Source organism: Mycetomoellerius zeteki, unplaced genomic scaffold, assembly GCF_001594055.1.
Source record: "Mycetomoellerius zeteki isolate Tzet28-1 unplaced genomic scaffold, Tzet1.0 scaffold110, whole genome shotgun sequence".
Lineage (NCBI taxonomy): Eukaryota > Metazoa > Arthropoda > Insecta > Hymenoptera > Formicidae > Mycetomoellerius > Mycetomoellerius zeteki.
Window position 1 is genome coordinate 35,301 of NW_017256018.1, and position 16,667 is coordinate 51,967.

Consider the following 16,667-nt stretch of genomic DNA (forward strand, 5'->3'; position numbering starts at 1 on the left):
AGCGACTCGCCGCTAGAGAGCGAGCAACTTGAAGAGTTTCTCGAGAGCACCTGAGAGAACCGAATTTTGTATACATAAGGACTCCGATTATATCCTCCTAAGCTCGTAGCGAGACACGAGCCCGACTCTTCGGTCGTCTTGGCACACGAGCCGAAGTCGTTCGCGTAGAACGAGTGCTAATGGCGGGTTTCTTCTCCTTTCAGATGGAGGATCACCAGCAGCCAATGGAAAGAAGCGTAGCGAACCTGGCGCGCGAATTGCGGAACATTATGAATGGGCTCCGTTATTCCACGGACCAAATGGAGGAGTCCATCGTAAAGGCGCGAGCGAAACTGAACCTGGTCCGACAACGCGCCGATCAACTTGAAGTGACGCTCACCCGACTGGACGCCCGCAACATGGTGACGAGCGGGATGGTTCAAAGACTGGAGGGGTTCGTCGCCTACTTGGACCGCCTCGTGGCGTTAGAATCATAACAAAGGTAACAGTGACAAATAATGACAAAAGTAATAAATACTTCGCGAGAGAAGTACAATAGATTCAGAAAAATCACGAGCGACCGGTCTGAAGAGTGCGAAATCGGAGAATCGATTTTAAAACACGGTCCTTATAAGATGCGCTCCGAGAAATTATTCATTTTTCTGTACCCGATAATCGAAAGACTCCCACGTACAGCGATCGACTATGGTCATCACGCGAGTTCCTAATTTAACTAATTTTATCGAGTAGTCCTACCAAAAACTCTGTAAAATAAAGGTAAAGGTTTAAACCTTAAAATAATTTAATTCAGTTCTTGCCTCTAATGGTCACACATCCTGGTAAAATAGCCAAAAATCTTTTTTGATAGTTCCTTTTCTTACATTAATAAATGTGTATTAATGTAAAGCATAAGAAAAAAAGGAAACAGAGAAAATCCAAAAGTGCTACGCACGGAATGTAATGAATATGTTAATGCAACAAATATGAAGAAGCACAAGACAGATGAATTTATAATCTGTTGTGATTATATAATAAATTCAATGATTTTGATGATTGCGATACACGACCCACTTTGCAAGCCATCGTATCCTTAGAACATACATACTGGAAGGGCCATACCGTATTTGACCAATGTAATAAAAGTATCTCCAACATCTGTCTGTCCTTGTCTGAATGCTTCACCGTAATGTGCATGCGATTATTATTATGTTTAAGAGTGTTGTATCCCCGCTCTCGCCTTAAAACATACATATATACGTTCAGAGCTCACATATAAATCACGCGCAATCAACAGTCACCTATGATCCTTCCAGTATGTATGTTCTAAGATCATATGAGATTAAAGCAACCTAAATAAAATATTAATATAAAGCAAAAAAAAGAAACAGAGAGACCCAAAAATATTATGCACGAAATTTTAGTTAAAAAAAGAAATAAATTTTAGAAATAATAGTTTTTTCAGTCACATAGGAAAAATTTGGACGGAGTAAAATCATTATCATTTGCAATGGCTGTAAAAATTAAAATAAGAATAAGTAAAAAAAAATGAAAACCTGTTTCTTACATAATATTGAAACAATTTGTTAATTACTGTCTTTGAAGTTATAACATGAGAAAATCAATTTCTAAGAAACAAAATATATTTAACAGGAGAAAAATAAAAGGTATATACCACGAGCGCTTGATGTCGTACAGCAAAACTTCTTTCAAAGTCAATACATAAAATTACATTAAATTAATAAATAGAATAGACGTACCAATCTTCACAAATCTACTGGAACACAGGTATTGAATTTATAAAAAATAATTGAGAATATGTAACGACTATCATGAATTATTATTATCATTAGAATCTGGAAATTATGTGGTCGAGTACATCATATCGGTAACGTTGTGGAAACATGAAATTATAGATACATTGAAAATACACATCGAAAGAAAGTAAAATAAGAAATCTAACGAGCTTATTGACATAGACATGTAACGAAGAAAGAACTCAATTTTTATTTGTATACTATACATTTCTGCGTAATTTATATTTATATACTGATGGTGGCTCAATAGAAGGCCGAAACGTCTATTCTATTTATTAATTTAATGTAATTTTATGTATTGACTTTGAAAGAAGTTTCGCTGTACGATATCAAGCGCTCGTGATATATGCCTTTTATTTTTCTCTTGTTTTTTTTAATTTTGATTGACATTTAATATTTAACGTATTGACATTTAATATTTAACAGGGCTGTCGGAAAACAATAATAAAATATTAATAAGCGGGCAATGAGATCATTCACGGCGCGGTGGATTCGATAACGTTTTGTCGGAAACAGTCGGAAAGTTAAGACCTCCATAATAGTTTAATTTGAGCTAAAACTATGACGAAAATTATTCATATTCAATATTTTTTCTTATTGCATTGCTTTCTTTTGGCGTTAATGCCGACAATTCTCACAATAAGGAATCTATAAAAAATATAGACATCCAGCATATGAAACGAGATATCAAAATTCATTGGAAAGTAGATTGTGGTTCGAACGAGGAATATAATAAATGTTCAGCACATAAAAAATTTATATGGACAAAAAGTATATAATCCGTTATAATGATTGCGAATATATGACCCATGTAAATCATCATATCCGACTAAAGCAAATAAAATATTAATATAAAGCATAAAAAAAAGGAAACAGAGAAGACCCAAAAGTGTTATGCACGAAATTCTCTACACGAAATGTGACCAATATATTACCTACTGCATCAAATATGAAGAGCCATATAAAGAAGCATAAGAAAAACAAATTTATAATCTGTTGTGATGATTGCGAATACACGACCCGCTATGTAAACCATCATATCCGACTAAGGCCTAGTTCCACAACTTTCCAATTCTAGAATTGGAAAGAGATAATAAATAAGTTGAACCTCGGTTAATTTGCATTAATATATGTTTAGGTTGCTTTAGGCCCAGTTCCACAACTCTCGGTTAAGAGTTAACCCTGAGTTGTGAAACTGGGCTTAAAGCAACCTAAACATATATTAATGTAAAGCATAAAAAGAAGAGAAGATTTAAAAGTGCTATGTACGGAAATATATAACGGAAATATGTAACGAATACATTGTAAAAAATAAAGTGATAATTTTAACTTATAGACGTTTAGTAGACTTTCTGAGACATGCAAGAATTAATTTAAAATTAACATTTTTGTATTAATTTTAAATAAGTGAAGAGTTATTAATACAGATAATACTTTATAAGCATAATAAATACTGTTTTGTTGCATATTGATTGTACCCTATATTTTAATTATTTTAAGACAACATCCCAATATAATATTGATTCAAGCGTAATCAATAGAGATTCAATGAACGTTGTCTCACTATAATTTAAATTTAGAATATGTATAATTACAATCAAATTATACGACAAACAGTATCAAAAAATGAATAAAGATGTGGGAATCTGGATTCCCACCGTGCTTGAAAGGGTTAATCATTATACTATATTTTAACTTTGTAACTATTTTCACACAGAAATCTTACTCATAAGTGCAAAAACTAAATTCTGGAATAATAGTACAGCGTCGGAATCGTGAAATGTTAAAAAAAAAATATCCGAGTAAAAAAACTGTCGAAGCCAAAGGAAAAATTTCATTATTTCCTGAGTTTTTTTACTCTAAAATTTTAGAATTTTTCCGTCGTTTACATCTCTATGTGAACGACGTCACATACGTCAAAAATCCCATATGGCAAGGCATATAAAAAAACATTCAATTGAAAGTTATATTTTTATATGCGACAAATGTGGTAAAACATATTACCGATCAGATGAATTAATAGAACATAAAAAAATATCAATGTGAATAATAAATTAAAAATTAGATTTAGGCTCTCAAGAATAAATCAAAAGATGTATGAATGCCAATTTAAGCCGATTAGTTATACATGTGCAAATTTCTTTTATTGTAAGGTTTAACATAAATGCAATGAAAGTAAACGTTTCGATCCTAAATTTTGAATCCTCTTCGGTACAAAAAGTTCTTAAAATTATGCTTACACCTGACTAAAATAATTTTAAGTCTACTGCAAGTCTAATGATAGCCTATTAACTCAATGATTATAGTTCGTTGCATTACAGTTATCACATGTAAGTAAAATTAAGAAATTAGAATAAATAAGAAATTAAAAACAGGCTATAGGAATCAACACGCAAGTTATTAGTAAGTTTTTGTTTAACTAATTTTTAACTCCGAATATTAGCTGAAGATAACTCAAACCGAGAGTCGAAACGTTAAACCGTCTTTGAATAACTACACATTACTAATAACTTGTATGAACCAGTTACATAGTAACTGCGTTGGACGATTTGTATCGAAAAGGATTCAAAATATTAATTTACTCTGAGTTAAGAAAATTCTTCGGCTAGAAATTAAATAAAAATACATGACAATTCATATATGCAATGGGCAACATGAGACAATAATGCTCACCTCATATCTCCAACATGTTCACGATTCTTTTAACACATATCATAAATTCGAGTCATAAGCTTATAAAAATTGCACATTTTTGTAGGCATCTAGTCGTTACAACTGATCATGACTGAAGTAAACACCAGAGAGAACAGAATGGTCAAATATATACAATTTACAATAGCTTATCGAGTACATCATTGTAAGTAAGACTTAAAGCCTCCGTGTCGATTTGTAAATTAAGACCATGCCTCTGTCTCTTGATATGAATCATTTCCGAAATTATACGCTTGTTATAATACCTTTCTTCATCCAAGATTTCAACGTTTTTCCAAACAAGATTATAACCATGATGCAACCCGTGTTCACTGACGACAGTACTGCGTTTTTTATGTTCTGATATTCTGGTTTTTAGTTTTCGATACGTTTGGCCAACGTAAGAAGCATCACAGTCATTACATTTTATCTTGTAAACCACATTCCTTCTGGAATCCCTAGGAAGAGGATCCTTGTGAACCTTTATGAACCGATTCAATTTGTTAAGATTAAAAAAACAAACTCTTTGGCAAAGACCATTAAAAACTTCTTTAAATTTATTAGAAATGTCACATAAGGAATTTGATTAGTATGAATTGTGACCTTACCTTACAAGAATTTTTGGAAGCTATCCGGTTAGTTCTCGATTCAACATATTTTACGTTTGACAATCAATTTTACAAACAGACGTTTGGAACGCCGATGGGTTCCCCGTTATCTCCAATCATTGTTGACCTTGTGATAGGGTTGGTAAAGACTAATGTTTTTTTTAAGAATAAAATATACTGTGTTTCTCCTTAAATACGTTTTTAATACTTCAAATTTATGCTTTAAACAGTACTATAAAAAAACATATTTAAAACATATTAAAAACATTAATTTAGCATGCTTTAAACTGTTTAAAACACGTTTAAAACATGTTTTTCACCAACCCTGCTTGTGATGCGGGGCCTCGAGAGTAGGTTGCTGAGCGAGATTCAATTTCCCATAACATTTTTTTATAGATATGTGGACGATATTGTTTTATGTTTACCTAATAACGAAGTTGATGGTATTTCAAAGTTTAATTCTTATCACGACAGATTACAATTCACCATAGAAGTTGGAGGGAGTTCCATAAACTTCTTAGATACAAGAATTATAATGAAAGACAATCACTTAATTTTTGACTGGTTCCAGAAACCCACATTTTCAGGCAGGTTTTTGAATTTCTTGTCTCAGCACTCTATATCTCAGAAGGAGGGCATTATTATTAGTCTAGTTGATAAGTTGTTTTATCTTTCGCATTCAACATTCCATAAAAAGAATTTAGATTTTATTATTAACATTTTATTGGAAAATGATTACCCATTGAAATTTATTTTTGACACCGTTAGGAAGAGGATCAATTTCTTGATTAATAGGACTATTTTTTACCATAATAGGTCATCTGTGACCGCTAAAGCAAAATTGAAATGGTTGCCCTTTCCTTATGTGGCTGACATTTCTAATAAATTTAAAGAAGTTTTTAATGGTCTTTGCCAAAGAGTTTGTTTTTTTAGTCTTAACAAATTGAATCGGTTCATAAAGGTTCATAAGGATCCTCTTCCTAGGGATTCCAGAAGGAATGTGGTTTACAAGATAAAATGTAATGACTGTGATGCTTCTTACGTTGGCCAAACGTATCGAAAACTAAAAACCAGAATATAAGAACATAAAAAACGCAGTACTGTCGTCAGTGAACACGGGTTAAACCATCTTTGAATAACTCCGCATTACTAATAACTTGCGTGTTGACTTCTATAGCCTGTTTTTAATTTCTTATTTATTTTAATAAAAGGAGTCTGATTAAAAAAATTTTTAACTCACGAATTTTTTATGTAGTTGATTATTTTGTTGTTGTTGTTGTTGTTGTTTAAGAAAGATTAGACCAAACATATGTAATATTTCGGTTAAAAATAGTATTTACAGTTCAACTAACCCTACAATAAAAGAAATTTGCACATGTATAACTGGTGCTCGGCTCAAATTGGCATTCACACATCTTTTGGTGAATAATAAAGAAGTTTAAAGCCTATAACGATCGAAGCGCATGTTTGTCAATCAAACCATTAAATGCTACGGGTGTGAACGGAGATTTTACAGATCGGATGAGTTAACAGATCATAAAAAAAAATATAATAAAAATAAATAAATAAAAGCTAATAAATTTTATTGTGCCATATGTGGGCAAATCAATAAATACCCGTGTTAGTAATGAAGACGCAAGATTTTCACAAAACTTTTTTTTATTTTTCAACGTAATCCTCTTTTAGGAGGATACACTTTTCCCAACGTTTCTGCCATTTTTTTAACCCCTCCGAAAAATACGATTTGTCGAACTCTGCAAAATAGGCCTCTGTTTCGGCAATGACCTCCTCATTCGACGTGAATCTTTTTCCACCGAGCCATTTTTCAAGTTTGGAAAAAAGAAGAAATCGCAGGAAGCCAAATCCGGAGAGTACGGTGGATGCGGCAGCAATTCGTACCGCAATTCGACCAATTTGGCTGTGGCGACTGCGGAGGAGTGAGCCGGTGAATTGTCCTAATGGAACAACACTTTTTTTTTCGTCAAATGGGAGCGTTTTTTCTTCAATTCAACATCAAATCAGCCCAATAAGTCAGCATAGTACTGCCTCGTGATAGTTTTGCTTTTCCCCATGTAGTCGATGAAGATTACGTCTTGCGTATTCCAAAAAACAGTGGCCATCATTTTTCCGGCCGATGGGACCGTCTTGGCCTTCTTCGGAGCACGTTCACCGGGTGAAATCCACTGTTTTGACTGTACTTTGGTCTCCGGTGCGTAGTAATGAATCCATGTTTCATCAACGGTTACTACTCGACGCAAAAAACTCCTTCGGATTGCGCTTGAACAGCTCCAAACATTGCTTTGAAATTGATAGCCGCATTCGCTTGTCGTCCACCGTGAACAATCGCGGCACCCATCGGGCCGACAATTTTTTCATTCCTAAATTATCATGCAAAATATTGAATGTCGTTCCATACGACACACCTATGGCCTCTGCTACTTCACGCACTTTCGTTCGGCGATCAGCGAGAATCATGTCGTGGACTTTTTCAACGATTTCCTCAGTAATCACGTCTGCTGGGCGGCCTGGGCGCTCCTCATCAAAAACAGATGAACGACCACTTAAATTCGTTGAACCAATATCTGACGGTTGTAATAGATGGTGAAGGGTTTCCATAGACAGCATCCAACTTCGTTTTTATTTCTTCGCACGTTTTTCCATCCAAAAATAAAAAGCGAATCACGGATCGATATTGTTCTTTTTCCATTGTATCGGAAAACACTACGAATTGCTGTCAAATTAAGACTATTGCATGAATCACTCTGAAATTTTGTATGGCGTCATTTGAAAGATGGTAGTACACGATGGTAATGCCAACTTGCATCAGCAACGTCACCTGTCTTCAAACACGGGTATTTATTGATTTGTCCTCGTATATTACGAAATCACACCTACCGAGACATGCGAAAAAACATTTTCCGGAAAACTACACTTTCAAATGTTACGAGTGTGAACACAGATTTTACAGATCGGATGAGTTAACAGATCATTAAAAAAACATAATAAAAATAAATAAATAAAAACTAAGAAATTTTATTGTGCCGTATTTGTGGGGAATATATTACGAAATCACACCTATCGAGACACATGAAGAAGAAACATTTTCCGGAAAACTACATTGTCAATGAATGTAAACGAAAATTTTACAGTTCGGATGATTTAACAAATCACCGAAAAAAAGTAAACAGAGTATGCCTAGAAATATTATGCACGAAATGTGATCAATATGTTACCTAATGTATCAAATATGAAGAACCATATGAAGAAGCATAAAAAAAACGAAATTATAATCTGTTGTGATAATTGCGAATGATATCAGACTAGTTGCACGCAATAGGGTGGCAACAACTAAATAGTTGATTCGAAGCTATACCTGATTTTTTTTTAACTTGCGGGCAGCTTCCGTGAACCAAATTTTAGACATAAATTTCCAAACAGGAAATATATTTGGCAATTAAATTTAATTAAATAATGACGCCGAATCTGTGAAAGAAAAAAAGTATTTGATATACAAAAATTAAATAATTTAGTCGATAATACAGGCGGCTTTAGGATCCCCTTAAGATTTATCTGACCGCAAAAGCATATCAAAACATAGCAAACAAAACTGAACGTTGGTATGGCATTAAACATATATCCACTGATTTAGGAAAAACATTTCCCTCGTAAAAGATTTATCTCGTTTGTTAAATAATGAAATATTATTTGACGCCGCAAAATATTAAGATTCACGTGACCGACAAAGCATATCAAAATGTAGCAAATAAAACTGAACATTGGTATGACATTAAATCTTGCCCTTTATAATCTTTGTATTTTGTTTTCTAATATTATTGTTGCCTTTAAATATTTAAAGGCACTTATACTGAAGATTATACAAAATGTTTGCTGATATTCTATAACAATACACAACAGCTACCGGCTATTTTCTATTAAAAGTACTCATTCGAAAAATAAGGAGAGATCCGCCAAAATAGATTCTGAAAATCAATTGAGAATTTTTTTAAAATTTATAGCGGAAATCAACACAACATGGTCTCCCTAATTCAGAAAAAAATAAGGCTGAAAAAAAATTCTAGGTGCTAAGTGATATGTAAAAGCAGAGAAGATAAATTAAAGATTATACGCTTAAAAAACCGCGTATTAGCTCTCATTAGTCCATTTCAAAATTATTAATTTTTTATTTAAAATATTGAGAGTCCAAAAATCTTTTTAATTTCTTGTTTGTTTATATATAGTGTCTCTCAGTTATAAATTTGAAATTGCTTTTTTTTTTTTAAATGAACAGCTTTCTAGAACGTCTCTTCAATCCATATTTAAAAAGCATTGTATGTATATGTAGAGAATATAAAAATTAAAGAAACGTTATTATATAAAAAATTAGAGAATCTATCAAAATATTCATAATTCCCAAATAATGCGTGTTGCGTGTGTGTATATATATATATATATATGTATGTAAAAAATTGTTGCATAATCGATGATCAAGAATAAATGGTAGAAAGTAGCTGGATTTTTCAGAAGAAAAAGTCTGTGATAAAAATATAATTCTCGATTAATTACATAGAAGGATATCTGAATAAAATCATAATTTAAAGATTTTTTTTCTCTCAAAAATACATGATATGAAAAATTAAAGTGTCAAACAATGATTTGTTTAACTACTTTCGTTTTGGCCGGGAACAAAAATGGAGCTTTTATGTTTATTGGCTGCACAGCGTTTTCCTTGTGAATTCTTACGAACTTCCGCACCTTTTTTATAATTAAACGATAAATCAAGATATGTCAGTGTCAGTACGGTTGATACTTTTTGTTTTGTAATTAAGTCCTACAAATTTATTTCAACATAAATCAAAGATAGTAGTAATAGTTAATAAACTATCTGTTGAATTATAAACTTGTAGTTTTTTCAGTCACATAGGAAAAATTTGGGCGGAGTAAAATCATTATCATTTACAATGACTGTAAAAATTAAAATAAGAATAAGTAAAAAAATGAAAACCTGTTTCTTATATAATATTGAAACACAATTTGTCAATTACTGTCTTTGAAGTTATGACATAAGAAAGTCAATTTCTAAGTTTTGTATTCTCAAAGTTAATCTTTTTACTTATTTTTTGTGCATATATGAGGATATCATATACATATAATTTTATATATATATATATAAAATATGTAATATATATATATATATAACATTTCATATAAAACCAATTTGAGTAATAAAGAAAAAAATGTAACATCCGTTTTATAGAAACGCAATCATTTTGAGATATTTAATATTTTGCCGGATCAACAGCTGTCACTAGGATTTACATAGGAATAAACCTGCAGAAATTATCTGTATTAAACAAAAAGTCTGCCGACCATCCTGACGTTTGCTTATATAGAACGTGCGACCTTAGTGATAGAGTGATACTCCTATCGGGCGAAGCCGAGGAAATCGGTGAGCCGGTCATTCCAATCGTGGAGCCAATGGGTAGGTCCGTGGCTGGGCTGACGTTGCTTGCACGGGTTGATCTCTTTCTCTGGTGGCATGTACTCCTCGCTGCGTATGCAGAAGTAGCTCTTGATCGGGCTGCGGCACATCGGGCACCGGTCCAGCTTGCCGAAGCACGAGGCGCAAATACAAGTGTGTCGGCATGGTAGCAGGGCACGTGATAGCGGGAAGTACTGACAGACGACGCAGAGCTGTTCGCCCGCGGTGTTCCAAAGCGAGCCACCCTCCTGATCGCCACTTTGGCCGGATGCCACCAAGGCACCGCGACCACCGGCGCCGGCGCTGACGTTGTTATTGCACGGCTCGGCGAGAGCCAGGGCTGGCGAGCCCAGACCAGCCGACGACATCGCATCGCTCTCGTCGTAGTTGCTGGAATTGCCCGTGGCCAGGTACAATTGCTGCGAAAAAATCGCGAGCGCGAGTTGTCATGGTGTCAAGTTTCAGTCAGTGAGCAAGTTTCGAGAGAAACATCGCGGCCACCGTAAACGCGTTTCTATTTCTATCATTTTTGGAATATAAAGTAACTTTATCCAATACGGCCTACCTAAGCGTTACGATTTTTGCTGAGTCCAACATTGATGGTCAGATTCAAAACAGGAAACATTTCTGAATATTAACTGAAAAGATGAGATATTTTCAATATTTACATGAGTTTGAAGATTGAACATTGAATTAGCCATGTAACTATCTACAAACAGCAAGTAGACTGTGGCCTACTTCATACTAGATCATATTAGATACAGTTACCTTAATTAATAATTAATCTAGGATGTATATATATATATATATATAAATCTTTCGCGTCCGACATTTAGAAAATTCAATACCAATGATTAATGATAGATACTGGGGTTCACCTTTCGGAGCTAATCGATTCATCTTACACTCACCTTTAAGCAAGATAGTTGGCCGTTTGCCTGCTTCAAATACTGCGCTAGAATCGAAGTCGGCAACGTACACACGCTGTCCTTAATGTGAACGACGTTCACCAGGGCCACCTTAAACACAAATGTCGCGAGAAATGATGAATGATAATGAAAGTGAGATGAGTTTTACTTTTTTTTCTCCTCTTTCACAAAAAAATATGTAGAGTAACTCCAGTATTTATTCCGAGCGAGGATTTATGTCACGAAGGTCAGAAAAAATAAAAGAAACGCGAATAATTTGCATGCAATCACTCTATTACATCAATCTATTATATGAGCCGTTTATTTTGAAAGTGACCTAAGTCCATTTATCTTTAAATTGAGATATTTAAGAGTTTGCGTTTCAATAAAATTAAAAATATACGTATAGGATACCAACATGTCACACTGCTTAAGTGTATCTAAGAGAGTTAAATTTACAATTCCTATTAAAATAATAGCAATTATTAAGTGAATAATATGTGTTTTCTTACTACAAATGGAGTTAAGCCACTTTCAAAATTAACAACTAGATTTGTTATAAAATTTGAAAGAGCCCAAGTCCATTCGACAATTTAAAATGCTTCAAATTGAAAAAACAATACTCAATTTATTTTATATTATTTCTTTACAACACTTCAAAAACACAATTTATGCAATTCAGGAAATCTTCTAACTATATAAATTACATAACAATTTACTGCTCATCTACATTTTGTGTATGCGGGAGGGATTTGAAGAAGTCATGGTGCTCCGGTAGTATATATCGTAGTAAGTCCATCATGTCCTTGTATTTCGCTGTTGAAATTTGTCTTATATTTTTATAAAGTGGTGTCAATACAATATTTTCGAATTTTCTTGGTCTACCCCGACGTGGTAATAAATCCAGGATTTTAAACTCTGCATTCTCATCCATTGATATCTTATAGAAAATTTTATATGGTTCATTTCTCAAAAAACGCATCCAGCATATTTTTAACCAATTTATTGTTTCTCCGTTAGAATTCTTTACCCTTTTAAAAACTGCGTCCTCCAAAAATCTTGTTGATATGAAATCCTCTTGTTTCATTTCATTTAGAATAAAGTTATTACCTTTCCGGCACTTTTTGATAACATTATAATAATCTTGGGGGACAAACAGTAAATTATTTTTCTTTAATGACATTTCTACGACGCCAAAATCTCTATCATTCGGTAAAAATGAATGTCCTAATACTAAAAATTTGTGGTCTATGATTTCCACATTATAATAGATTGGACTTAGGCCACTTTCAAAGTAATGTTTTTAATTATTGAAATAATTGCGAAAATTTATGTGTCAGAAATTATCGTATACTCTGAATATACTTAACCGCAAAATGTTGTTTATGACAGCTAACTTCAAGTTGTACACGCTAGTACAGTCAACAACAAAAAATTGACAAATGGACTTAGGCCACTTTCAAAATAAACGGCTCATATGTAATACACATAAAGTTTTATATTAAATTAAGTTTTAGATAAATTAAGATAGATAGAGAAATTAAGTTTTCGATAAGTGCGGTACGTATGTATATCGGAGTTATCCTAAAAGTTATCAACAAGATGATAAAGAAATTGCTCACGGTTTCGTCAGGATGAAGATCCCGATTGTCTCTTCGAGTAAGGAAAATCACCAGAGGATAACAGAGCCGCGGCGGGGTGCCGAGCTCGAGTTCCGGAGCTGGTAGAGATAATCTCAACGTTTCCTCACCGTGTGGCTGTCTACTGCAGTTTCGGTCAAGGAGAATAGCGATTGAAAAAAATGTGCGAATAAAAAATCCCGTGATTAATAAAAAAAAAACTGATTAGCGAACGATATCGATCAATCAAACGTTCTTGAAAATGTAAATGAGATCGAGAAAAATATTTTAAAAATAAACCAAGAATGAGTCACCAACCGTGAGTTACTAATTTGTTGTAACTTTTCTCACGTTCCCACACTGAAAAAAATACATGTAATTTTACATGGAAATTACATGACTGTAATTTCTATGACTGTATATGACTGGAAAATTATCTAAATTAAATAAATATGCTTGGAAATTTACTGGAAATTGTAAATTTCCAATCATATAATATTTAGGCAATTTTCCAGTCATGAACATGCATGTAATCATGCATCAAAAAAATGCATGTAATTTCCATGTAAAATTACATGTATTTTTTTCAGTGCAGTTCAACTGGTTTAAAAAACAACACGCAATTATATAATTTTCCCGTTAAACCTTCATTATGCGGAGGACAAGCTAGATCAGACATTCTTCAAAAAACTGCACACGTGATCAGTCTGCTAGAGACAACCCATCGAGCTAGATTATGCGAAATTATACTTCCTGTTTACTGGAGATGACCCATCGAGCTAGATTATGCAAAATTATACTTCCTATTATTCCACGTTTCGAAACTTGCATAAGATCGCGTAAGATCGCGCGATTTCACGGTTGAAGTCATCTCGGAGCGATTCTGAAAGGATACGTTTGTGGCGGCGTGAGGTACTGCGCGTGGCCCTGCAGAAGGGTCCCGTTCAGGGACGCGTCTCGTAACGTGCTCCAGGGTTTCCAGAGCGCCAGGTGTAACTCTCTTATGCAGACGCCCCAGATCGCCTGCAGCGAGTACTCCACTTGGCTAGATACCTCGCACTCCACCTCTGGAACAGACGTTTATCTTCAGCGAGTTGGAATTGAGTTCGACGTGTAACTCGGTTGTAAAAATTATACTTAAGTCTATCAAACGTTCTCGTTATTAAATATCGAATCCTATCCTATAATAATTAGACGCTTGGTTTATTCAACCATATTACGTCTTGTTGGTATAATCAAACTATTTTTCTCAATATGGGACCTACAAAGATCAGTTTTGAGTAGTCTGTAGAATACAGAAAGGTTCAAGATACTTACAAGATACTCTCGGTGGATTGTCCCTACCTTTCGACAGACAGTAATCAAATAAAAAAACTCGGGTCTTTCGATTCATAGAGCACACTGAGAAAAATGTCTGGTTGAAAATGGAATCAGAAAATTCTGATCAATTAGAATTCCGGTTGTATCAACTAGAATTTAGTAGATCTAACCAGAAAATTCCGATTTGTTCCTTTTCAATTAGAATTCCTCAGATATTTTTCTTAGTGCAGATGCACGACTCTCAATGTGCCGCAATCTCCATCAAATTATTGCGAATGTAAGGAGTGGTATTTAGGAGTGGCATATTGTACTTGCGAAACGATACTGATCGAGAGAACTAAGTACATACAAACTCGAGAACTAAGTACCTATTTACGGAATTCGAAATGTATTTGCATCTCGTTGCGAAAGTAAAATCAATTTTTGCTCAAGAATTGAAAGGACAGCGATTTCACTGGTAAAAATTTCTAATATTCACAAGAAATTCGAGATTATTTGACCAGAATTTAATTCTACTGGAAGCAGATATTGTCTGGAAACGCTGTTAAATATCAAAGCAGCAATGATAACTCGATAAATAACATTATGTTATTTTCAACCTTCATGTGTGTCAAAATGTAAATCAATTCATTTCTGCAGTTAGTTTCAAAGTAAACATCGTCCATATTAACAGATTATTTAGTAAATAAACTACATTTGATACATTTTCTTGAGTTAAATTATTTAACTCCATATATTGTTTCAGTTAAACTAATAACATAAATAATAAAAAATTAAAGCAAATGAGAGTATAAACGCGGTTATTGGAACATGATTAAATAATACTGAAGTTTTGTGTAGTATTTAATTGTATGTAAATTACAAAACGCGTTTATACTCTCATTTGCCTATATTGTTTATTATTTTATTTCGAGAGCCATAAGGAAATTATAATATTTCTGTTATTAATAATATAAAGTAGGAACACAGTGGCGACCTACAAAAATAATTAAAAATAACTCAAATTGAATATAATATAACATTATATAAATTTAACAGTGCGGCAAAAAGAAGAAAGAAAAGAAGAGGCGAGAAATCATCCGTCAACGAACTTTCATTCATCCATCGCTCGATCGTAAAACATGAAAACAGAATATTACGAACGAATTACAAGCTCGTGGAGGTTTAAATGTCAAGATCAACGTAACGACCAACGTAACGTTCTCGAGCTGTCGCTGCAATCACGGATACAATTACAGGAGGGACGTGGAGAGCGTTGATCAGCCATTGAGGTCATTTCCTTCATATTAATTACACTTTTGTCGTTATTATTGTCATTCATCCGTTTACTTAATCAGCAATTATCGCTTTTAGGAGGGGAGGCTAAAATAAGAACGCTGCTCAGTTAGGCGCCCATTGGTACGTAATGCGGATTAATAGCTGGATCGTTTACGCTCGCGCAACAATTCAGCTCGGATTGTAACGATACGTGGCGCAATCGGGATATACCGAGGTAAAATGTGCGCACGTTCATGAGACCTTAACGAGAGACCGGTATTACTACAACTACGAAATTTTAGCCCGGCGTTTTCTTTTCCCAGCGACGTCGGTCGAGACGCTCGCCGCTTAATTGCGCAAACGTTGAGATTTTGCAACACTCCGTAATTCACCGACCTGCAAGAGAGCCGTCGGTACTTTTTTCCGCCGAACCGCTGGAGAACGTATCGCCGATCGCATCGCGGATGCGATCTTGTGAGCCCCCCCTCTTTACATCTCCCAATTGCCTAATAATAAACTGCAGTCGACGTTAAACTATGTACACTCCGCGATTTCAGGAATGTCTCTTTTACTGATGTTCATGCATTATGCAGTACTATAGAATAAATATTTATGGAAAGAAGTTTTGCTGAAGTATCTAAAATTAAGTCAGATACAAATCTGAACAGTTTTACTACTGAAAAGTACTGAAAAAGTACTGTTCAGTATCAGGTCTACTATTTTTCAGTAGTTTTTAAAAATTCTTCTTTAAAAAACTTTTCTGTAGTAAAGCTGATAAACTAAACAACTTTAAAGAACAGCTTTCAATACTTTTTAGTATCAGTTTTACTTTTAAATAATAAAACTGAACAGTTTGAAGAACAGTTTTCAGTACTTTTTAGTAGTGAAACTGCCATTGAAGTTTTTAATAACAATTTTAATAATAAATTTATAGAAGTATCCGTAAATCTAACTACAAAAAATATAACTACACTGAAAAAAAGATTGGCTGC

At 33.9% G+C, this 16,667-nt stretch overlaps 1 protein-coding gene and 1 long non-coding RNA gene across 2 annotated transcripts in view; one reads left to right on the forward strand and one right to left on the reverse strand.

Annotated features, from left to right (window-relative positions):
• The first annotated feature begins 1,071 nt into the window (after positions 1-1,071).
• Positions 1,072-16,667, forward strand: part of LOC108726145 (uncharacterized) — a 20,582-nt gene continuing 4,986 nt past the window's right edge. The window contains exons 1-2 of the long non-coding RNA XR_001936786.1: positions 1,072-1,200; positions 6,553-6,561. This is a non-coding gene — a long non-coding RNA (uncharacterized lncRNA). The remainder of the gene's footprint in view (positions 1,201-6,552; positions 6,562-16,667) is intronic.
• Positions 10,400-16,667, reverse strand: part of LOC108726135 (cell growth regulator with RING finger domain protein 1) — a 43,471-nt gene continuing 37,203 nt past the window's right edge. The window contains exons 3-6 of the mRNA XM_018453529.1: positions 13,994-14,165; positions 13,102-13,243; positions 11,483-11,590; positions 10,400-10,990 (exon numbers count right to left, since the gene is read on the reverse strand). Of these exons, the coding sequence (XP_018309031.1) occupies positions 10,514-10,990; positions 11,483-11,590; positions 13,102-13,243; positions 13,994-14,165 (899 nt within the window). The 3' untranslated portion in view covers positions 10,400-10,513. The remainder of the gene's footprint in view (positions 10,991-11,482; positions 11,591-13,101; positions 13,244-13,993; positions 14,166-16,667) is intronic.